This window comes from Ammodytes marinus (genome assembly GCF_949987685.1).
Source record: "Ammodytes marinus genome assembly, chromosome: 4".
NCBI lineage: Eukaryota > Metazoa > Chordata > Actinopteri > Uranoscopiformes > Ammodytidae > Ammodytes > Ammodytes marinus.
The window spans coordinates 14633914-14658628 of NC_137233.1; the positions used below are offsets into that span (position 1 = coordinate 14633914).

Genomic DNA, 24715 nt, shown 5'->3' on the forward strand with positions numbered 1-24715 from the left:
CAATTTGACATTTAATAGGTAAAACTATAGTAGGCTAACAATCCACAGACTTATTCACAATGAAACATGGTTCTTGGTTGTATGCCTAAACATCAGCCTGCATTAATTCATAGGCTACATTCATGGGCTTGCTATATTTATGAATGGAGCTTCGAACTATTTTAAATCATAGGCGAAGTCAGGAAAGGGAAATCTCTTCATTATGACGTCTTGTAGTTGAATTAGCACATCACTACTCTAATGAAGTCCATGGCCATGCTTAGGCACAGCACTTTCTTGACAATAACTTCTGCAGGTCAGGTCCACTGTGGAAATGGGAAATATCATTTTTTGTTTTCATATGGTGTCTTGTTTTGAGTTTCATGCAAAGGACCTCAGCACTTTAGAGGAGAGTTATATTAGGCAGCTGATGTGCTGATACACACTTTGTAATGAATCCCTTTTGAGAGCATCTATTCCAATGTGTTGCTGCTTTTGAATCACTCCTTTCATTATTTACAGCCCATGTGACAACACTTCACTGACTTGTGGAAAACTATGCGAGCGGGTCAAATTCGGATACCACTTACTGATGTCCTGCCTAATTACATTTGACATTTCCACAGGGTTTTGACGTAATTTGTCTCGTGTATTATAGATCATGGCCATTACTGGAGGAACGGTGGAAACTCTAGAGGAAATTCCAGCGCATATGTGGACGGGTTTACCTGAGGGTTTGAGTCTTGGACCTTCTGCTATAAATCAAAGCCGCATCGGTGAGTGAACTTTTACAACATCTTTTAGGAGCATTGACGTTTTTACCCCCATTTGCATTTTGTCGATGTGCAACTTTGAAAATGATAGCCAATGATAGAGGACCACAGTGAGACCAGGCAGGACTTTCAGAGCTTCGGATAACATATTTGGGGATGATCAGTGTAATCAAAAGCAAATTTAAAATCTAGTTATGTGTTTAATAAAATGCTTTTAGTTTCTAAAAAGCCTCAGACACACGATACATCACCACTTGTATGGTACACACTCGTGCACACCCACGTAATTGCTTTAATAAACTTCAAGATAATTTAATTAGTATGTTTCTATTATTGTCAAAACCGTGACAAACTACTTTATAATGAGTTTTTATCACCTTGATCTCCTGTCAAACATATAGAAGGACTACTCTGTGTTGGAACATGTTGGCCTACTCATCTCTTCTTTGAAACTTGAATACAGAATCAGTTTTACCTCCAGACAATTATTGTAAACCATCCCTGCATTCCAAATCGCATAATCTTTCTGTTAATTTCATTGTAACATTCTGCTTTGAACTTGCCTCTTGCTGATATATTTAGTTTAGTTTAGTACATCCACAAATGCACTGGTGGGACAAAAGAAACCCCAGAGGGCTTATAAAGGATGCCCACCTAACATTGAAATACAATAAGGTAAGGTAAAGAAATAAAGTGAGCAAAAAAACAAAGAACAAAAAAAAACAAAGACAACTATAAAATCATGTTAAAAATGCCAAATACAAGCGCATTTAAGTTCATATGGTCAAAAAGCAAAATAAAGAAAATAACTGACAGGCAAAAAGACAATGTAACATACAGTCAATATGTTAATACATTATTGTAAGCTTTAAAGATGAGGTCATTGTTAAGATGTTTTTTGAAAGTAACTAAAGATGAGTGTTTTCAGAGTTTGACAGGAAAGCTGTTCCAAATGACTGGGCCTCTATGCCTAATTGAAAACTGGACAAGATTGTTCTGCAAAATTGACAGTGAAGGAGATTTACAGATCTGGTCTGATGACTATGAATCTGTGACCTGGTTATAAAAAAACAGCTAAAAGAAGAAGGAAGGAAATTATTGAAAAACTGGAACACAAAAGTCTGAAGAGTTTTAACATCATATGCAAAGCAACTTTAGAATTTGAAAAAGTGGTGCACTATGTGCATTCCAACTGGAGCTGGTTACAGTTCTAACACATTTTTCTCGCATTGCTTGTTGATTTCACTTGGAGGCACCGTCAGTGCCATGTAACTTCCGCTGCACAGTGGATTGTGGGTCAGAATGGCCGAAAAAGCATGCAGATTTCCATACTTAAAATGTTTCAGAATCATGCATCTGACTTTTTGTATAGGGAACTCCTAAATCTTTTTTCTATCATATAGAAAGGAAGTATTGGTATTGGAACGCAGCCCTCGTCATGCCTTGAGTCTTATGGTTATGTTCAAGGTTACAACTGTTTAAGTCAAACTGCAGGATAAAGGATATCTCTTTTTGGCCACCACTTTCTGAATGTACCTAAAATTCTATTTATTTTCGTTATTTATTATTTAGTGCCTACAAATATAATCTCAAACGTAACATGTACATGTCCTCTTTCCTTACACTATTCAGGCGTCTGGGCCACTCAGGTCATTCCTAAGGGCCATAGGTTCGGCCCATTTGTTGGAGAGAAGAAGAAAAGGTCCCAGGTGACGAGTAATGTTTACATGTGGGAGGTATGTCACAGGTTGCTCCGTTGACTCGTTGATTCCTAAAATACTTAAGAGGAGCCCAACTGCATTCTCTATTTGCTGTATAAGACATTTATTATTACACTGCTATGACAAATGCTGCTGTTTATGTTTGAGAGCCCACATGGGCAATGGTGATCTCGTTTAATTTCTTAAAGTTTTTCTAGAGCTATTTCTATTTCTTTATAACAACATCATTATCATGTACCTGTAGGTTTACTTCCCAGCGCGGGGCTGGATGTGTGTCGACGCCACGGAGCCCACGAAGGGGAACTGGCTGCGCTATGTGAACTGGGCACGCTCCAGTGAAGAGCAGAATCTGTTCCCTCTGGAGATCAACAGAGCTATTTACTACAATGTTTTAAGGGTAGGTCAAACACACATTTGTGCAGGCTACAAGTAAAGTCTTTCAAACAGGGGCACACCAACTGAAATATATCGAGTAAGTGGATGAATGACAAGTCTTTTAGAGTTTGGATTGTTTGGGGACCAAGGGAATAAGTACTGTGGTTGTAATCTACAGGAAGACAATACAATTAAACATGTAAACAAATAAAAAATACATACAGGTATGCATGCGGTATATCACAAATGTAGTAATATAATGTAGTATCGTAAACTTTGCTGCAAAATACCTCTACGATAAACATATTGTTGAATGAATGTCAGTTAAAACTTTGTGTCTTTGCAAAAGTAGAATATATGTAGATGATTGTATAGGTGGTTCCAAAATATCATCTAATCATTAGCTACTTTTAATAATAAAAAGTATTGGTATAAATATTGGTGATTCTTGCACTGGATCGACTCCCTGTTGATAAAGGCAGGACATTTACTTTTTATTGCTGTAGGCCTATTAGCTCGTTTACTTCCTCCACCACACACATGTAAAAAGAAAAGTTGTGTAATAGAGAGTAGAAACTTTAACTGAGTGTGAGGTGTTTTATCCTTAAAGTAGAGTTATGGTTACTACAAAAAAAAAATAGACATGCCATTCAAACATTTGCACCATTGGAGGAAAATCTTTATTGCAGACTATGGTGAAAAAACTGTCAAATTCCACAACCACCACCCCCCTCTTAGATAAGATGCACAGTGGCCCAAATATCCCCCTCTTGACTCTCAGCAAACCAGACTGTGATTGGTGGCCGACCTCATCTCTCATTGTTACAGCCTATCGGGCCGGGAGAGGAGCTGCTGGTGTGGTACACTGTGGAAGACAACCCCGAGATAACAGCTGCACTGGAGGAAGAAAGAGCCAGCAGCCTGAGCAGGAAAAACTCTCCCAGGGCAAAGCGAGGTGAGGCCTTACTTTAAAACCACAGATGGCATTTCTGCTCGGGTGTAATCTCCTGCTCTCTCTTTCCCTCTGTGTGTCTGTGTGCTGCACGTTAAGTTCGCCATGAATCGATCTCTTTGCAGTCGAAGTTGTAACAGGCGAGCTAGCTAGCTACAAATGAAGGAAGGCTAGTGGAGGCTAACGTGAACGGTGGCGATGTGTGGGGCTTTTCTCCACTTTCATACCCGATCTAAAACTCCTCGCCGTGGGCACAATTATCCCCCAAAAACCACGGATTAGCCACACAGTTGCCGTGAAACACATCGTCGGGCTGTTAAACCAGCATCTTGGCAACTTTTTAGCAGCTTTTCCCCCTCCTCTGGGTCCCGACGTTGTCGAGGATGTGACCTTCCTTGAGTTTCCTAAAGCATGAGAGCCATCCATCGGCGAGCCTCTCTACTTGATGATGGCCTAGCAGGTTAGCTAACTAGCCTGCCATCTTATCCCAACTGTAGGCGAACTACAGCGCAGGGTTTGGGGTTAACAACCTAAAATATAGCTGTTGTATCTATGAAGAGTGTTTTAAACTTCGTATTTTACGTCCAGAATAACCAGTTCATCGAGTTGTCAGACTTGGTTGTTGCACGCTAGCATGAGGCTAAACGGCTAGGTCCTGGTTGCACGCACACATCGGTGTACGGATGACACAATATCTGGGGTAAATTATGATTAACATCTGATTATATGCATACGGTAAACACCGTGGGGTTCATTATAATATGTCGATGTAGTGTTATGGCCTGGTTTGACAACATTAACATTTCGCGACTTGAGACATCAAAACCAAGACCTGCTCAACTGGAGTAAAAATCACAAGAAAACACCCAATAAGATATAATGACATAAACTTAAAAGTCAGTGATGTCTTATTTACAACTTTAATAATAAACACTGCTGTTATATGTCACAATTTACATGTGTCAGTATGAACTTTGGACATAGGCTAGTGTTGCCATGTTTTGGATCATGTTGTTGATTAAATGCGGCACCATGAAGAAGAGTGCAACTTAATACAAATGTATAAAGTCAGAGTTTGCTGTATGACTGTATCTGTTGATGCTTCTTGTTCTCCCTATTTATCATAAATATTTGGCATGGTCGGATCAGGGACATTAGCGTGGTGCAATGTATGGTAAAGAAGCCCTTATGACATTTTACAGTATAACATTACAATAATACAATAGCCCCGTGTAGGCTAGATCATTAAGAGATTCCAACTCTGCTTAGATGTAATTAACAATCAACACGTAAATATAGTCAAGAAACAATAAAGTAATGTGAGCTAGTGTCCTGAGTTTTAAGCTTTTTGAAATGTCATCATGCTTAATGTCGTCATGCTTAATTGCAGTCTTGTTGTTCAAGTGCTAAACCAGTAAACCAACAGGCAATAGCCTCTAGCACATCTCTTTTATACTGCAGTTAATTGGCTTTTGGCAGCCCTGCATGCTACAGTCAACCTTGAGGAAGTTAGCCTATCCATCCTGCTAGCTTCATGTTCAAACACCATGCATGTTACCTAACTGATGCAGGCCAGTTTGTGTACTTGCAAGTGACTTCTGGATTTAAAAAAAAAAGACAGGATAGTTGTCATGAATGCTTATACAATATTCTGTTGCTTGCTGCTCTAGCTTTGACATGACCCCTCTCACTGTGCTGGTCTAGTCAGATGACTGACCTACAGCATGTGTTTCTCTTGTATGAATTAGCCTTTGTAGGCCAGGTCAGGTGACCTTGTTGACACACTCCAATGATGAGGAGGTGCCAGGGAAGCCTCTTGAGTCAGACAAGGCTTACAAAATTTCATATGGGGTTATATCAAGCATAGCCAGACATAACTTAGTTAGTGATTGTATTATTTAACTTTCTCACAAATATAAGCCCATAATCCTGAATACAAAGTGAGGCTGTAAGGTTTATCCACACATTCATTAGAATTTCAAAAGCAGTCACTGGCACTTTTCTTTTTCATTTCTAAATAGCATTATGTGGTATGCCATCACAGATGATTTGCTGTAATAAAATGAACACATGAGGTGATAAAGTAAAATAGATGTTTTCCCAATATAGGTTTCATAGGTCCCTTTATTTGCAAAGAGACGTCATTTATTACATATCTGTTTTTAAGCCAAATTTACCGTCCCTATTTGGTTACTAGAACTTTTTTTTTAAACTGCTATTTAACTAAAATGTATTTTATTTTATAAATAATGCACACATAACAGCAACCATATTCTTAACATTTAAAAGTAATAGGTCCAATTTGATTCTTATTTTTTTTGTGCATTTGTTGCGGATTATTCTGCTCCTGGAAAAAAACACGGTATATAAAATATACAGTTTTTCTACCATTTTCGTTTTTAAACCTGTTTGCTTCTGATCAAGCCCAAAACAAACTGCTGTGTTTCTGTGTTCTTGCAGCCAGAAGAAAGCTGCTGGAGAGAGCCAGGCAGTCTGGTTTGGGGGGATTTGAGAAAACAAGAGTAACCAAACCTACTGCCAAGGAAATGTGGGATGGGGGTGATGGTGAGTTAACTAATTCCTTATTCTTGATTCTTGAAATGGTTCCATGAAAAAGCACAACTTGAATTTCTTGATATAATGTTTTACAGGTCTGAAGGAGGAGGATGAGAGGTCATCAACCTTTGGACCCTCACTGGAACTCCAGGAAACCCATCCCATGAGAAGCACTGACCCTAGAGATGTGGAGGACATGTCAGCAGTGATGACAGACAGAGGAAATGGAGAGGAGGAGGAGGAGGAGGAAGAAGAAGAGGATGCTGATTATTTGGAGGAGCAAAGAGCAGTTCAGCAGCCAACTGCTCAGCGTTCACCTACAGCTCATTTCATGCAAATGAAACAGCCTGGCATGGAGCTGAGCCGTGGTGAAGAAAGCCATAAGGCTTTGCAAGGAATGTTGGGGTCTTCCTCTCTTGCAGGGCAAGAACCAGAGGTTGACCCCGATGGCGACCTTGACCCCGATGGTGACCTTGAGGTTGATCCTCACGGAGAGTCGTACCCCTGTCAATACTGTGAGCGCCACTTCTCTACCAGACAGGGTCTGGAACGTCACACTCACATTCACGCCATCACAAACCAGCAAACTCAACTCTTTAAGTGCCGCTACTGCAGTAAATCCTTTGGCTCCCAGGTGGGACGACGGCGGCACGAGAGAAGGCATGAGAGTGGCCCTAAGAAAAGGCCTGGCTCTCTGGCTGGGACCGCCAGCCTACTCAGTCCAGTGGTGCAGACTGACGGTTCAAGTCCAGACTGCACCAGCCCAACTAGTCACTACATAGCCATAGGATCCCAGTTTACTAGAGGTCATCTGCACAACTCTGAGATGCAGAGAAAGGAGTTGGGCCCTCACGCTGACCGTCCCTTTATGTTGGATGAAAATGGGGAGTCGAAAGAACTCCATCCCTGCAAGTACTGTAATAAAGCATTTGGCACACACACAAACATGCGCAGACACCAACGCAGAATACACGAAAGACACTTATTACCGAAGGGCGTTCGAAGGAAAGGCATGCTCATGCAAGAGCCCTCAGTGCAGCAACAACAGCAGCCAGGTGAGTCCCCCAGCACCAGCCCCCCGCTCGTCTACGTGCCCAGTGCAGACACAGAAGACGAGGTAGACCGAGACGATTACGCAATCGACATATCCAAAAACATCTCTGAGAATTTGAGCTTCTACATCGACGGCAAGATCCTATCCACCAGCGCTGTGAGCAGCTGTGAGGTGATCGAGGTGGACTCTAGATCTGCGGCTCTGTTTGGTCTGGACACAGTCATCATCAGCCCAAATCAGATCAGTCAGGCACTGAAGGAGGGTAGAACCAGTGCCGTAAAACAAAACTCCAACATGGGCCAGATGGCAGCAAAAAGGAGGACAACTACACCCCCACTCGTCCCCAGCCTTAAAGTGGAGACAGAATCCACATCTTTCACAGCCTCTTCATCGTCGTCATCATCCTCTACATCTTCCTCATCTAACTTGTTAATGGGCGGACTGTTCCAGCAAGCTTCAGATTCATCAGCTCTGCAACGAGAGAAAACTGTTTATCTCTCCCCTAAGCTTAAACAGCTCCTTCAGACACAAGACCTTCATAAATCAACCATCTCCCTGATAACAGAAAGCCATAGACTGGCCTCCCCGCTTTCTGTCACGGCACTGTCGGGGGCCTCTAGCAGGTTTAAAAGAAGAACGGCCTCTCCCCCGTCATCCCCGCAGCTCAGTCCTTCATGTAAAACAGAAAGCTATAAAGCCGAGGTGGCGACCTGTTACACACTTAAGGTGCCAAAGCTGGAAAACTGCAGCGTGTCACCCCCCGGGAACCTTCTGGACAAGGACGATGGAGAAAACCAGAGCCTATCTGAAAATAATATGCACGGCCAAGCGTCTTCAAGCAGCGGTGGAAATTCTTGTAATCAGCAGCCCTTGGATCTTTCAAACTCTGTCAGTAGGAGGAGTGACAGCTTCAATAAGCCGACGGGGGATTCGGCTCTTGATTTAAGCTTTACTCGAAAGAGCAATGCGGAGCCTGACTCGAAAGGAAGTCCAGCACCACAGCCGCTGGTCAAAAAGAGAAAGCCCAACACCAGCATGCTTGAAAAAGTGCTGATGAATGAGTATGTGGGTCTGCCTTTGCCAGCGGAGGAGGGTCCTTTGGCCTTAGCGAACCTAAGTTGTTTTCAACCTCGGTCTCCAAACACTGCATCGGAGTCTGCCCACCCCTCTCCGCCCTCCCTGACCCCTGTCACCATGAACCCCTCTTCCCCCGATGCCTCCAGTGTGACCTCCCCGACCCCACCACCCCCTGTACTCCCTACTATACCCTCTCCACCAACTATGCCTAGCTCTCCTCTGTCTCAGCCTTCAGACTCCTCCGCACTGAGACCACTTCCCGTCCTCTCGCCAAAAATGTCTCCAAAGTCAGTTGAAGACAAGTCGGACTCGGAGGAGATTTTGTCAGCTGAAGAAAACCAAGACGAGGAAGAGAACAGTATCCCTGAGCCACCGGACTCCCTAAAGACTCCACTTAAAGATCCCCTCGATCGTTCCGAGACGTCAAGCCCTCACCAGCCGACCTCAGTAGATCAGCCCACTACAGAAGATGTTTCTCTGGCTACAGCTTGCAGCAGTCTCCCAAATGGCAAAATGAATCAAAACCTTGACTCAGTAACGGAGAAATCTCCTGCAGCTCTCTCATCTCAGCCAGAATCCTACTCGTCTTCATCATCATCTCCTGCCCCCGTATCAAAAGATCCGCTCCCGTCATTGGTTTCACAATCCCTCCCACAGATTAAGATTAAAGAAGAGCCTCAGAACTGCGTAGATGAGCTGCCTGTTACAAATCACCGACCTCGGGACGGTGTCGACTCGGCACCTCAGCCTGCCGCTCCTGATAAAGCCTCTGAGGTGGATGAAGATGACTCGCCGTACTGCAAGACGTTTGTGTGTAATGTCTGCGAGGAGCCGTTCAACTCCATCAAAGAGCTCAGCGGACATATCGCAGAGCATGCCGCTGATTGGCCGTTCAAGTGTGAATTCTGTGTACAGCTGTTCGGTGAAGCCAAGGCTTTGCTGGCTCACCGGACAACACTACATGGAGTGGGCAGGATCTTTGTGTGCTCCGTTTGTTCAAAAGAGTTTGCATTTCTCTGTAACCTCCAGCAGCACCAAAAGGATCTGCATCCAAACGACATATGTTCACACACCACCGTGGAGAGTGGCAAGCTGAGGCCGCAAAACTACACAGATCCATCCCGAGCCAAAGAGGAAAGCAGTCCCTCAACACCAGCACCAGAGGCGACCGAGGAAGCCGCTCCACAAAATAACTCTGATACAGCAAAAGCAGAGCCTGATGTTAATGGTAATCATGCAGAGGACGGCGCAGAGGACCCCAATGAGGAGCTGTACACTACAATAAAAATCATGGCCTCAGAAGGTGGGAAGCCTAAAGGTCCAGATGTCCGCCTTGGCATTAATCAACACTACCCCAGTTATAAACCACCCCCTTTTCCCTATCATAGCCGTTCCCATGCCGGCTCTGTAGCTTCAGCCACTAACTTCACCACCCACAACATACCCCAAACGTTCACCACTGCCATTCGCTGTACCAAGTGCGGCAACAGCTTTGACAATATGCCCGAACTGCACAAGCACATTTTGGCCTGTGCCAATGCCAGTGATAAGAAGCGTTACACTCCCAAGAAAAACCCCATCCCCCTCAAGCAAATAGTGAAGAGTCCGAATGGAGTCGTGTCACCCTCAGCAGCCACTGCAGCCCTGAGTGCTTTCCGTCGAATGGGTCAGCCAAAGAGACTTAACTTTAATCAAGACACTGGTAAAACGAAAATGAGTGCCCTCAGTAAGAAGAAAAACCAGCTCGTCCAGAGGGCGATTTCACATAAAAATAAAGCTGCCACCATTGCAAAGAAGACTACTGTTAAAGTGGAAGAAGAGGTCAACTCTAATGTTTGCCCCCACTGCAGTCGTGAGTTTACTTATCCTGCAAGTCTCAGTAAACATATGGCTGTCAGCTGTCCCATGAAGCCTGTTGTTAAAAAGGGCAGGAAAGCTGTAGCCGAGGTGAAAAAAGAAGCGGTAGTGTCTGCAGTAGATAAAAACATGAATCTTAGGAAGAAAGCCCCAGAGTCCGAAATACCACAGACAGAGCCGGAGCCTAAGCGCCTGGGGAAGACCAGAGCCCGTAGCTCTGGTGCAGCAGACCCTGGGCCCCTTCAGGCAAGCAAAGTCAAAGCTAAGCTGGGCCGACTAAAGAGGCCTGCCTCCTTCCCAGCACCAGTGTCTGTCAGCAAAAAAACAAAGAAGGGCCAAGTTCAGTCTCTACCTCCTACCCCATCAGCCCCCGACACTCCCAGTGACACTGCACAGCAACGGCCGGCCATGAGAATGCAGCGGATGGGCAAAGAGGCAGCACCCAAGAGATTAGCAGAGGCCAAACCACCAGCACCACAACAGCTGAAGAAAGAGGAGCGCTTCTCCCTTCGAATGAGGGACAGAGTAGGCGGTCCAGTCACCAGGAGCTTACAGATAGCCAACACAGCTCCTTCGGCCGAGGTCAGAATTGAGGAACCACCAATTCAAGAACCAAAAGAGACTCAGGTGAGACATTGCTTGCGTTTCTTTCTCCCCTTTGTCTCCATTGTGTTGTTTCGTCTTTATTGTGGACTGACAAGATAATAAGGCCAGGCTCATATTGTCTTGGCAGATATATCGGGCCTCACTATATGCCACCAAAAGAGCGCTGACGACTTTTTCAACCACAAAATGTCCAGCTGTTGGGCACAATGCAAAACAAAAACAATCTGGGTTAACTAAACTGTTAACAGTTATTGCTGTCTCCAGATAAACTAAAGTAATAAGATCCATAATGGATTGACTAATTTAACTAAGATTTATGTTATATCTTAAAGGTCCCATATTATGCTAAATGCACTTTTTAAATGTGTTCTAACATATCCATGGGTCCACGGTGTGCCTAGAGACTGCCAAAATATTTTAAAAAATAACAATCTCTCCTTTTCTCACTCTCCCCCTTTCTGAAACCCCCACCCCTCCCCCCATATACTCCAGTCAGAATTCTCCTCGTTTCTGACCTCACAAACTGGAAAGCCAGAAGCTTCCACTGTGCAGCCCACACCCCTATTTCTTATTGGTCCACGGCCCTGACAGACAGAGGGCAAGGCGTATCTGGCTTCGCTTCCGGACAGGGGGCAGGGGGAGCTCAAAGATTGTATATTTACGAGGGGAGCTGCAGCTCTTTTTAAAAAATAGGCCATTGTGAGATTAGCTGAACATCAGCATAGTACAATAAATTATCTGAAAGTTTTTTTCAGCAAACAATTAAAGAAAAACGTATTAGGGACCACTAAGACCATATAATATGGTGTATAATAGTACCAAAAAGTGTATAATATGGGAGCTTTAAGAAATACAAGACCACAAATCTAAAAGCACAACTGTTTTAGGGCTTATTTTATGAAAAAGTAATTTTTTAGAATTTAGAGGGCAAGTATGTGTCTATGTAAAAGATGAATATATACAGTACCTATTCAACTTAAACGGATCACATCAACCATTATAATTTCCTAGAGCCAGTGGTGACATTCGTCTTGTTTGAACCAATAGTCGAGAACCCCAAAGATGCAGTAAAAAATTACAAGGAAAAACAGCAAATTCTCCAGTTTCATTACATACGTCACGTGTCATTTTTTTGTATTTAATCTTATTTATTTAAGAAAAATATATTTATATATATATGTGTGTGTGTGTGTGTGTGTGTGTCTGTGAAAGGTTACTTTTCTGTTTTTGACAAACGTTCTTTGTCTTGTGTGTTGCAGGAGGTGTTGATGAAGTGAGCCATATGGATATTGTTGAGCTCTTCCCTGGGAATACTGTGCTCACCTCTCAGCTCCGGACTAATCAAGGCACTGACAGCACTGAGGTTGATCTTTTGTGTTGGGCTTTTTCACTCAAAACAAGTGAAGTCTGCTTGTCTCAACTGCCTTTGCTGGATATAAGGAGAGAACTCTCTTTATCTTCCATCTTATCTTCTGAACTGAACTGAGCCTCAATTTAAGCCAGCCTTGCAAAAAAAAGGAAAAAATAAACTGTAAATGACAATGAGTTAATATATACAAATGTGTCATTACTGGACCCAAAACAGTAACATTAGGGCTCTGTTATGTTGGGAAGCTGATATATTGCAAATGGCAATCATGTATCAGTAAGGGTTAGGTAAACTTGTTTATTCTTTCGTTCGGTTTCCCCACCCATTTGTTTGTTTTAGATTTGAGTCTCTTAATGCATGTGTGCTGAATAGAGTATAAACTAGATTAAGCCAATTTCCATGTCTCTCCCAACAGCCACCTCAGTTTATACATGATTTGCAAAGTATGTATGTTTGGTTTAAAAATGTTTGTAGTCATTATATTGTAGAATATATCTTATCGGCATATTTTTGTTTTGGAAACAAAAATGAAAATGGCAGTTGTTTACTGCAACAATTGGTCCTCAGGAACACTGTATATGTGTATGGTAAGTATGTGTATGGTTATGGTTGGATGTGCGGCCTGACGGCTATTCCTTTGGTCTAAATCTCCAGTGTGTCTCATGTTTTTACTTGCTTTCTCTTGACTATTTTTTTTGTTGTTAATTTGACGTTAGCAGTTGATTCCAGTTGTAGAATGATGGGAATGATGTTGTCTCCTTAAAATAATTGTCCGCCTTGAAAAGAAAATTTTAATATAACCCATTCTGCTCAGTGTTCCTGCAGCACTTTAAAACAAACTGCCAAAATGTTTCCGGCTGGATCAGTAAGATTGACTCGATTAAACTTTGATTAATGGAATGTATTCAGGTCTGTTGCATTGGTAAATTGGTGCAAATCACTCACCTAATCTCAAAAGACTATTTTTGCGGCCTTTTCTGCCGACAACTCTCTGAATTGATCGTCTCTGTTAAGCAATCGAGTGCGTGGAAATGACACATGAACCAACTTTTCAATGCCAAAATGCATGATGGTTACTCAAATCCTCAAAGAAGTTGAATGCAGCAGTTTTGTATTACTTTGACCCCTTCTAAGTGGACTTGTAAAAAGTTGTATCACGTGTCATTTTTCAGGCGAGAGCCAGGTCACGGTAATGTAACTGAAAGATCTTCTTTGTTTTTTTTTTGAGTCGATCTATTTGGTAAGACTTACCAATGACGAGTTTCTTATTTTTAAGTTTATGGTCTCTCCAGTGCTCACCCCACTGTCTCACTCTCTACCCAGTTGCACCACAGAGATACTAGGCAGTGCTTAAGCGCTTGTAGCATGTTAATGGAAAATTTAACAATATGATTTGAAGCTAATTTATATTTCCACAAGAAAAATCTTCATGTTTTGCCTTTTTAGCAGCAAGATTATGTATTTAAGGATGAACAAAGACAAAAAAATCCCGAATGACCTCAAGTAAAACCTTTTGCTGTAATTGACATAATAAAAAAAAAAAGTTTTTCAATTTGTGTTCAGCTTTATTATTGCTTACAGGGGTTCCCCAAACATTCTGCTCTGCAAAATGTGAGTACAAACAGTTAGGAGATAAATTCAGTCTGTGGTAATTGTCTTATTAGTTTAATGGTTTTGTAAAAATCAAGGATTACTTTGCAGCCTTAGTGATAGAATGTGATTAACTGCACTCATAAGTGGGTCCTTCTCTTTTCAGGCTACTTTATTCATGGAGACCTTTTCTTTATTTAAGATAATAGATGTCCCTGCCATTACGGCTGTAATAAAGTTTTCCGGATTACATTTGCAGATTGCTTTTTCCACTTACAGCCTGTCAACGATCTGCTCTGTTATGCAAAAGGACTTTTAGTTAACATTTTATTTGAATTTGATAGGAGGTAGCACTTAACATGAATCAGATTTGAAGTTGCTGCCTTTTTATTTTGCAGGTCAGCAGGCAGCTACCGTGGGGGGGCCATGGCCATCGTCAGCTTGCTAGTTGCGGCAAGATCTGTATCTATTTTGGGAACAGTGCACTTGTCAGGGAGTTTGATATGTGAGTCATACAGTACCTTAAATTCTTAATGCCGCTGTGAAGCTTCACTTTGTGTAGCTCAACATGGAAAAGGGAGCAAAATGTGCAAGAGTAGTTACACATTTTGTCTGTCGGTGCTTCATAAGGGTCGCTCATTCGAAGGTGCAGTTTTTTTTATTGAATCAAAGGTGGAGTCAGCGATTCTGAAGAAAGCTTGTCAAAATCAGAGACCATCTCCTCACTTTTTGCCACCTTAAGTACTGTGTGTGTGTGCTGAAAAAAAATCCAGTGTTAATACACAGCCTAGGTTCTGTAAATGGGAATGTTGCTAGCTACAGTGGAACCTCTTGTTTACATATCAGTTTACAGAGCCTAGGCTGTTTATTCTCATCAGATCTTTTTTCAGCGCACATGCATTAAGTATAGGCAGCGGATTGTAAGGATATATTCACTGATTTTGACCACAAGCTTTCTCCAGAACCGCTGACTCCACCTTTTTAAATCATTAAAAAAACGGCACCTTGGAATGAGCTACCCTTAACCCCCTGCCTTAAATTACAAACTCTATTATCCTTGTTGTGGAAATTAAGTCCTATGCCCCTGACATAAATTTCCCACCATATAATAATTGTGTAAGCACCATATTATATATTGTGTCTTACTGCGTTATATTTAGTTTTGAATTAAATATACTGTAGGGTCACTAACGTATTACACAACTCACAGTAAGAATAATGTCACAAAGGCAATAAAAAAAAGTTTATTTTGCACACAATCAGTAAAACAAAAATCACAAGCACATGAAATAATGTAATCAAACCTGGTAAGCTAAATCAAAAAAAAAATTCACCAGGCCTAACACATTCGTAAGTAGGCTAATAAGTGAACATAAAAAAAAATCCTAAATCAAATAAAATGATGGGATTATGTGGACAAAAATGAATCATGAAGGATAAGAATTACAGTTAAATGTAATATTTAAGTGCACACTAATTACAAACTCTCATAAATCCCTCTACCTCTTACACAGTCATTGCTTAATATTATAACTGTTTCAGTGAATAGTGTAGAAAAGTGGTTAATTTATATTTTTGTTCGGGCCCCATCCGTCACACAGTCGTGGACATTAATGAGCTGCCGAGCCCACCGGACAGAAGGTGTGCGACAGAAACGTGCCTCCAGCTGAACAGGGAAGTCTGGTGGACCTGGATCCTTACATAGGCCTAACAAATGTGCTCATATTGATGGATGGGGTTATGATTTAAATGCAGTCTGTATGTTGGCTTTGATCCACAAGCATGATTTTTCTTTCTTCAGTGGGATGGAGAGATGTGTTTATTTGCCCCGGTGCCATGACGTTGTAGTTTATGTCTTGGATGGAGCCTAGCCTATAGTTTATGGGTGTTGAGGCTGTGTGTATGGGGTGGGCACTTGGAAGAGAGCCGCACCGTACTCATGCTGTCAGCTAGATATATCACTGCACTCTCAATTGATTGCTGGGTGAGATGCTTCAGCCTTATTCATAAAAAATGCAATTCCAAGCAGCTCTGTGCGCGGCTTGACGAAGTAAAGTAGGATACACCAGAGAGGCAGATTTAAGACGCGGGAGAGCATGGAGACTGCTCTAGGGGGTTGGCAGTGGAACTCAATTACCGAATGCAGACGGTTCAGGAGAAGCGTATTCATGACAGTAGACTTAACTTGGGGCTTTTTTTCACTATAATGGGATATATCACCAAAATATTTCACTACATAACTTGACCTGATGTCTTAAATAGAGTGATTTAAAACTGTAGATGAGGAAAATCAGAGTTGAGGGGAAAAGGTAAACTTGTTGAAACCAATTTTTTTTTGTTATAGCCTTGTCTAGTTTCTTTGTTTTTTTATGCTGTCTTTGGTGGACAGTTTCAGGCCTGTTTCACCTTGGGTTATCTATTTACAGCCACTCTAGCAGCTGTGTGAGGCTTTTTTTTCAGCATGCTAAAAAAGCACCATGGCAATGCTAACATGCTGATGTTGACGAGGTATGATGTTTAGGCTTACCATATTAAAAAAAGGAAAACGCAATTTAATAACAATCAGGCTATCATCCCACTGGATATTTAGCCTTGGTACAATATTGATAAAATAGGCTAGGTGTGAACGGTTGTGTCTCTATGTTCCCACAGCTCTATGTTCCCGCAGACCCATGTTCCCATATTTCTAAGTAATCTAACTATATAATAGAGAATAGTACGTTTGTGTGAGTGTCACTCATATTCTAACCTCTCCCTGTCCCATTACCCTTATCCATACCACCCAGGCAGCTGTGATGCCTGAACCTAATTGCCAATTTCAGGAACATAGGGCTTTGGGACCATAGGGATGACCCCGGTGTGAACAGGGAGTTTGTTTATTTCCATCATTACTTAATCTGCCATTGTTTCATGGAGTAATAACATTACATACATATTAATTTATGTTAAAATGGTAATACAATATTAGTAAGCTTCTTTTGTTTGATTGTTAAACACGCAAAAAAGCCTTTTTTTGGAAATTGTGTCTGGACTATTATTTAAAGGATAAACTGATTCATCAAGATTGTCTTTAACTAATCGATCAAGCCTATACTAATATTTCAGCTCTAGTGTAAATTGTTTTAGCTTTAATACATGAGCTAGGGTTATTCGTTCCTTACAAAATGTATGGTTGCCTATAAGGAAGCTGGATTGCAGGTTTTGAAACTATACAGGTATTAGTCTTCTAGAGAAAAATACCCTCCAGTGAAAGGGAGGCAGTGTGGGAGGTAATGACAGCTGCTCATACATGACAATATACAGCCTTCAAAGAAAAAAAGAGTTTCACTCTGCCCCTACTCCCTGTTCAAAGAGAATAGCATTAAAGCTGATCAGGGCGGTTTATTCTGCTGGGCATTAGTCTCTCACACTTGAAAGTGAAATCGCATCACAACTCTTCTCATTATATGTGAAATGCCTGCGTTGGGTTTCGACCTTAGCGTTTTGCGGATTTTAGTGGTCGTATACAGCCACGTGCTGTCCATTCACCTCAGCCGTGATTTGGATTGAATAGCTTCTTAACTTGCTCTTAAACAAACACACTTAACATCACAATTCTTTTCTTTTAATGCTTTTAGTGCATCGGGCATGTGGTTTTTTCACCTGCAGAACCACCCGTTTAATTCAGCCCAATGCCAGGCCGAGCCTTCCTCCCAGCTCTCCCACTGTGGCCCAGTGAGTGTCCTTCCATTTCCTTTCAAAACAGGAGGATATGATGTGAGGATGTGAGTTCTGTGGTCAGGTCCCCGGTGTGCTCGCCTCGTGGAGAAGTGCTGCGAGAGATGGCTCCATGACAATGGGTTTCCTGGCAAAGTTTTCTTCCTTTTTTTTTGTTTAGGAGGAAACCGGCTGTTTTAATGCAGGGTTTACACGCTACAGAGAGGCTGGAATAATTTTGTCGGATTCTTGTCTGTGTTGGAGGTCTCCATGCCAACGACTCCACAATCGATATAATATTTAGCTTACAGGCCCATCACTGGACTGCTTTAAGATCTTGTAACATGCTCATTTGATCTAATTGCGCTCTTATACAGTATCTCACAAAAGTGAGTACACCCCTCACATTTCTTCACATTTTTCTTTATATCTTTCCATGGGACAACACTGAATAAATGACACTTTAATACAATGTAAAGTAGTCAGTGCACAGCTTGTATAACAGTGTAAATCTACTGTCCCCTCAAAATAACTCGACACACAGCCATTAATGTCTAAACTGCTGGCAACAAAAGTGAGTACACCCCTTAGAAAATTTTTACAAATTGGGCCCAAAGTGTAAATATTTTGTGTGGCCACCATTATTTTCCAACACTGCCTTAACCCTCTTGGGCATGTAGTTCACTAGAGCTTCACAGGTTGCAACTGGAACCCTCTTCCACCCATTTATGACAGCATCACAGAGCTGGTGGATATTAAAGACCTTGCGCTCCTCCACCTTCCGTTTGAGGATGCCCCAAAGATGCTCAATAGGGTTTAGGTCTGGAGACATGCTTGGCCAGGCCATAACCTTTACCCTCAGCTTTTTTAGCAAGCCACTGGTCGTCTTGGAGGTGTGTTTGGGGTCGTTATCATGTTGCAATACCACCCTGCGGCCCAGTTTACGAAGGTTGAGTGCACATGGTCAGCGTCGTACACAGAGGTTGGCTTTGGAAAATAGACGTATGAGTGCTGCCAGCATTGCTGAAGGGCTTGAAGGGGTGGGGGGTCAACCTGTCAGTGCTCAGACCATACGCCGCACTCTGCATCATACTGGTCTGCATGGCTGTCATCCCAGAAGGAAGCCTATTCTAAAGATGATGCACAAGAAACCCCACAAAAAGTTTGCTGAAGACAAACAGACTACGGACATGGATTACTGCAACCATGTCCTGTGGTCTGATGAGACCAAAATACATTTATTTGGTTCCGATGGTGTTAAGAGTGTGGAGCGGCAACCAGGTGAGGAGTACAAAGACAAGTGTGTCTTGCCTAGAGTCAAGCATGGTGGTTGGAGTGTCATGGTCTGGGGCTGCATGAGTGCTGCCAGCACTGGGGATCTACAGTTCATTGAATTCTAACATGTACTGTGACATACTGAAGCAGAGCATGATCCCCTCCCTTCATAAACTGGGCTGCAGGGCAGTACTGCAACATGATAACGACCCCAAACACCCCTCCGAACGACCACTGGCTTGCTAAAGAAGCTGAGGGTAAAGGTTATGGACTGGCCAAGCATGTCTCCAGTCTTAAACCCTATTGAGCATCTTTGGGGCATCCTAAAACGGGAGATGGAGGAGCGCAAGGACTCTAATATCCACCAGCTCCTTGATGTCGTCATGAATGGGTAGAAGAGGGTTCCAGTTGCAACCTGTGAAGCTCTAGTGAACTACATGCCCAAGAGGGTTAAGGCAGTGCTAGAAAATAATGATGGCAAAACAAAATATTGACACTTTGGGCCCAATTTGGACATTTTTTCTTAGGTGTGTACTCACTTTTGTTGCCAGCAGTTTAGACATTAATGGCTGTGTGTCGAGTTATTTTGAGGGGACAGTAAATTTACACTGTTATACAAGCTGTACACTGACTACTTGACATTGTATCAAAGTGTCATTTATTCAGTGTTGTCGCATGGAAAGATATAATGAAATATTTGAAGAAATGTTAGGGGTGTACTCACTTTTGTGAGATACTGTATATATATTTTTTTTATTACACCTTCATGTTCCTTTGCAGTGCACACATCTCATTTGTGAATGCACTGCTGGAACGGAGCTGTTGCACTGCACAGCAAGTAGGAGTTTGTCTGAGTTTGTTTTTCACTAGACTGTGAGCTAATTTTTTTATTTTATACTCAGCAGTCTCCTACTATTCCTCTTTCAAGACGAAGACCCTGGAAAACAACAGCTGTACCAGCCCTACTTTTCACTTTCTATACAACCCTTCCACTTTCTCATCCTCCTTCCCCTCCTCCTCCTCTGCACTGGGGGAAGATGAAGCATCGAGTTTGCTAGAATCTGTTTCCCAGCAGCGGCCCGGGCTGTAAGATGGATGGAGGGGATTTGCATGGGGTGTGGTGGAGAGAGTAAGAGATGTGCGGGAGACCGAGAGAGAGAGAGACAGACAGAGAGAGAGCGAGAGAGAGAGAGATGTTACTGCTGAGCCACAGCAAATGAGGGCTTTGGAGAGGGGCGGAGGGAGGGAGAGAGAGTAGAGAAGAGAGGGGTGCATAGTCAAACAGATCAGAAAACAACAGTCCCGTCCGGTGCCCAGAGGACAGACACTGCTGCTGCTGTCTACTCGCACCGAGAAGGAGGAGGAAGGGACTTGACTTTTACCTGCCTTCCAAAGGAGCAGCGCCCATCCAATCCCACCCCACCCAACCCCAACCCCTCGTGTCCCCTTCTCTCCTTTTGCTCTACCCTGTCTGTAGCAGCAGCAGCAGCAGAGAGGACTGTCAGCCTTGTACAGACGTAGCACCAGATCAGAGTCGCTGGCAGAGGAGCAACTGATGCCTTCGAGCTCCAACAGCTACCTGCTCCCGCCACCCTCGTGTGTGATTTACTCTTTCCGTTTGCGGGAACACTCTCACAGGCAGATCACACATCCAGAGAACTTGTCCCGCACACACACACACACACTTACAAGCTGACGTCCAGGCAGGCGTCCAGGCAGGCAGGCAGGCAGGCACACCCCCCTCCCGTTATTGTGTTGTGGGAGCAGCGAGGGGGCTGTATTCCACTTCTCAGCAGCAGCGGCAGCCGGACGGGGTCCAGAGGAGAGCAGCAGTCATCAGTAGAGCCACGCTTCTACAACTGAAGGCGAGCTCCGCCACCCACCCTATCCTCCTCCTCCTCTCCCTCGTCTTTTCCCTCTTTTCCTCTCTCCTCTTTTCCCGTCTTGATGTGACGCAGTGTGGCTGACCTTCCCTCATCCCCGTCCTCTCTCTCGCTCTCTGGTTCCCTCTGTCTCTCTATCCTCAGCGAGCGCCCGTGGGACAGCCATGGAGGACACTCTCACCTGCAGCCATGCCACCTTCTCCCAGGTGTTCGGACGCCAGGGACAGCTCATGCAAGCCAGTGAGTATTAAAGCCACAGTTCTTGCCTCCCTGAGAAAGCATTCTGTATATTGAGCATTTCTTCACGATCCCCATCCTCAATGTTATTGACATTTTGTTATTTATTAAGCTGATGCTAAGGATTCCTCCTGTGAAGGGTACAAAAATATTACCGTATCACGTTTGAAATCTCACTGGGCTGCTGCTAAGACAAAGCAAGTTTCTAGGAAGGAAAAAAAAAGAGGAATTATTTTCAGTTTTTTTGGGGAAGGATGTCGGATATGTGTGTGAGTATGTAAAATAGCAAGAAATAATGATTGAAAGGTGCTTGTTTCAAATCTTAAATAGATGGCTGACTGTGATCACACAGTTGATGTTTCTGTTAGTGCGGCAAGTTGCTAAGAAGCAGGTTGGATGCTTCAGACAGTGTAGTATTGTATTTTAAGAGGCAGCTACAAAAGCAGATCTTTATTCCGACACAATTTCAACATGAACTTGGGACTGTGCCTCGGCTGTGTTGGCGTAACATTTGTCAAAGGTTGCCCCTTAATGGTGTAATGGCTTTTAAGTGGATGGGTTGTTGGTTTTGTTAACAGGACAGTTATACAAGGTTTGGTAGCAAATACTATTTCAGCTTGTTTTTTCAGTAATCTCACTGAATCCTGGAGCAGCAAATCAGATGTAGAACCAGTCAAACAGATTCTAACTGAAATCTATTCATAACGCAGGTGCACAGTATCAGTGTGAGTATTGCGTCCGACAGGCTGAGATACAACCAGAGGAGCTCAGACTGACCGCTGAATTATTAAAAACGTATCAAGATATTCAGGGGCGCATAAACATTGAAGACAACCTTGGAGCACTTCAAATGAGGCATACATCTGTGATATCTTATTAGGTAATGCACATGGTCAGGATACGTATTTCCTGTGGGAGGGAGTATGGAAACCAATGGGGGGGAGATTGACTTGCCTCCAGAATGAAAGTGTCCGCTGTATCCTCCCTCATCTGGCCTGTTAGTCGATGCCTTTGATGTCTCCACTTGACCATAAATGCAAAGTGATTCTTCACACAGTGTTATCAAGGATAATGAGGGGAGAGCTACATGGCCGTGGACAGCACAGGGGTTTTAAAAGTCCTGTGTCTTTCTTCATTACCAACTGGAGGGAGAAAGTGTGAGAGTGTCATTAAGAACAGCCCAGTTAAGATGGCACCTTGTGTAGCTAATAATGGGAAACACATCAGTTATTCAGCCTGAGCTGAAAAGAATCACGCTTCTTTACGTGAGTTTTTTTTTAACTAAGCTATGTCTCAGGACTTCTTCTGTTGGGGATTTATTTAGCCTGCTTGATTTGTTGAGTTGAGACCATAAATCTGGCACAGTGGTGGATTGTTGTTGTCTTTGCTGATGTGTCTTTGTACAAGAGCGGCCAACATGTCACACTTCGTTGGGATGTATCTGTTGGCTTGAAGCTGTGTTGAGGAAATTACATGATATGACTGTGAAACTGTTGCAAGAGTATAAGAGACGAATATTCGCTTCAGACAGGATGAATGCTGGAAACCTCTATTCTGAATTGAGTGGTTTTGGAGTGCTGCTGCTAACCTGCTGTGTATCTCTAGTTTTGTGTGTTTTGTAGCGAGCAAAGGGGGCGACCCTCTCAGGATTTACTCTATGTGCAATTTATATGTCCGTAAAACACGAATGAATGTCAAATATGATGTGAGCTTCAAGTCCTCACTTGTTTTTAAAACATACTGGCCTTGTGTTGGTGTGTGTGCAGGCTTTTCCCCTCGGTTCCGTGCTGTATGTGTGACAGTGTTAGTTTATTTGAAGGCTAACATCGTAAGAAAGGGAGGTAAAACAAGAGGAGGGTGTGCAGTGCAGGAGAGTCGTATCGCATCATGGCTGACAGCTGAGCCGCTTAAACCTTCAAAATAAAAATGGAAGAAATGGAAGCGTGATATACTCTCAGATTTAGATTTAGGGAATAATAAGATAAAACTCGAACTGTAAATGATATTAAACACATACCAGTGTTGTATGCACACCTTGCTTTAACTAATGTAATCTAATGCAACAGTCCTGCAATGTTTCCTCCCTTCATGAAGGTTAAATGTTCTTTATTTTGAGTGGTGTTGATCCAATGCAGTCTGTTTAATGCAGTACTGCTCAACAGCATGACAGACAGATGTTTTTGTCCAAGGCTTAATAACATAAACGCCTGTTTGTATAATGCTGCATGTTGTAATAGCATCCCCAACTATGTCCGCTAGAATACTTAAAGGCCTACTTCACCGGTTGGAATATGAAGGTGTATTGAACTCGGAGGTCCTATTTAGTATAAATGTGCAAAAAAAATGAAATCGGATCATCTTAGCCTGAGAAAAGGCAGAATGAGTGTTTCCTTACTGTGACATCACAGTAAGGGCAATGACGGATTACCGCATGGGCAAAGTGGGCACATGTCCAGGGCCCTGGCCAATAGGGGGGCCCTTGATTTTTTTTTTTTTTTTTTTTTTTTGTAATTAAAAAAATTTGACGGGGGTTTCCCCCTCCTCCCCTGGGAATGGGTCGTAAAAAGTCGGGTCGTTTTATATTCGGGGTCTTATATTCGGCCGGGACCAGCGTGTGCCCGCTTGGAGAGAGAACGATGTGTCTAGAGAAAAAAAGGCACGGGAAATGGCCAAAGAGCTCCACATCCCCGCACTGAAATCAAAGCCTCGACTCATTATGGTGCGAGTCAACGTGTCAGGGGCACGAATCGGCACAGCGATCGACCTACAGTGGCTTTTCTGCTGTGGCAGTTGTAGTGAGGAGAGTTTGCCAAGTGCGCCGTGCTTTTACGCACCAACACTGCTTCCGTAATGTTCAGATTTTATAGATTGCATCAAAGCCCTTAGGACAATAAGAATGAGATCGCTTTTTTTAACCGATGTCCATGCTTAGGTGGTGATTATATTAACTGTGTCGGCTGTGTCACTTTACAGTTAGTCGGCAGTGAGATTGGGGATTGGGGTATCCAGGCTCGGGACATGCAATCGGATCGCGGAGCCTGTCACCCGCCTGTCCCCTCGACACCCGTTAACGTGCAGGAATACCCTGTGATCAATTAGTCTTAAACCACAGTGTGTCTGCACGGCGGCTCACACTGGCACGGTCTCACTGTGAACGACACCAACACAGCGTTTCACCGGGTGACGCGCTGCTTCGCTCAGACATTGAGTGTAGGCTCCGAGGGGGGCAAGGGTGGGCCAAAAAGCAGGCGCAGAGATCTTACAATGGCAAAAAATTCTGCTCGGGCGCCTAGCGCGCGCTCGCATCTTCGGTGTCTCTGCCCTAATCTAACTGTCTAGTAGGCTCAGGCGCAAAGAGTCTCTTTCTCTTGCGCAGCACCAGAGAGCTTTTATAGAATTGTATTTCGCTCTCTCTCTCTCTTTCTCTCTCTAGGCTGCGCGCTGCATTATAATGTGTGTGATTGTGGATTGCACGGTGTGCTAGTGCGTGTATTTGCGTGTTGGTAGGGGTCCATGGCAGGTTTGTGTCCAGGGCCCGTGGTCATGTTAATCCGTCCTTGAGTAAGGGTCAGGAATAACAGGACAGCTGGGCCAAGGGAAGACTAAGGGAAGACTGAGGGAAGAAAAACCTAATTAATTATATTATAATAGTTATTTTATAATGATAGAACGCTGGTTCCGTATGGGTGAAGTATTCCTTTAAGTATTTTACAAC

General features: G+C 43.2%; 1 protein-coding gene across 1 annotated transcript; it reads left to right on the forward strand.

The window, feature by feature from the left end:
* Positions 1-3727: 3727 nt before the first annotated feature.
* Positions 3728-13854, forward strand: prdm2b (PR domain containing 2, with ZNF domain b). The gene is made up of 4 exons (XM_080025489.1): positions 3728-3803; positions 6261-6365; positions 6452-10971; positions 12210-13854. The coding sequence occupies exons 2-4, from the start codon at positions 6347-6349 to the stop codon at positions 12225-12227; spliced, it is 4557 nt and encodes a 1518-aa protein (XP_079881615.1). The 5' UTR covers positions 3728-3803; positions 6261-6346; the 3' UTR covers positions 12228-13854.
* The last annotated feature ends 10861 nt before the right edge of the window (positions 13855-24715 follow it).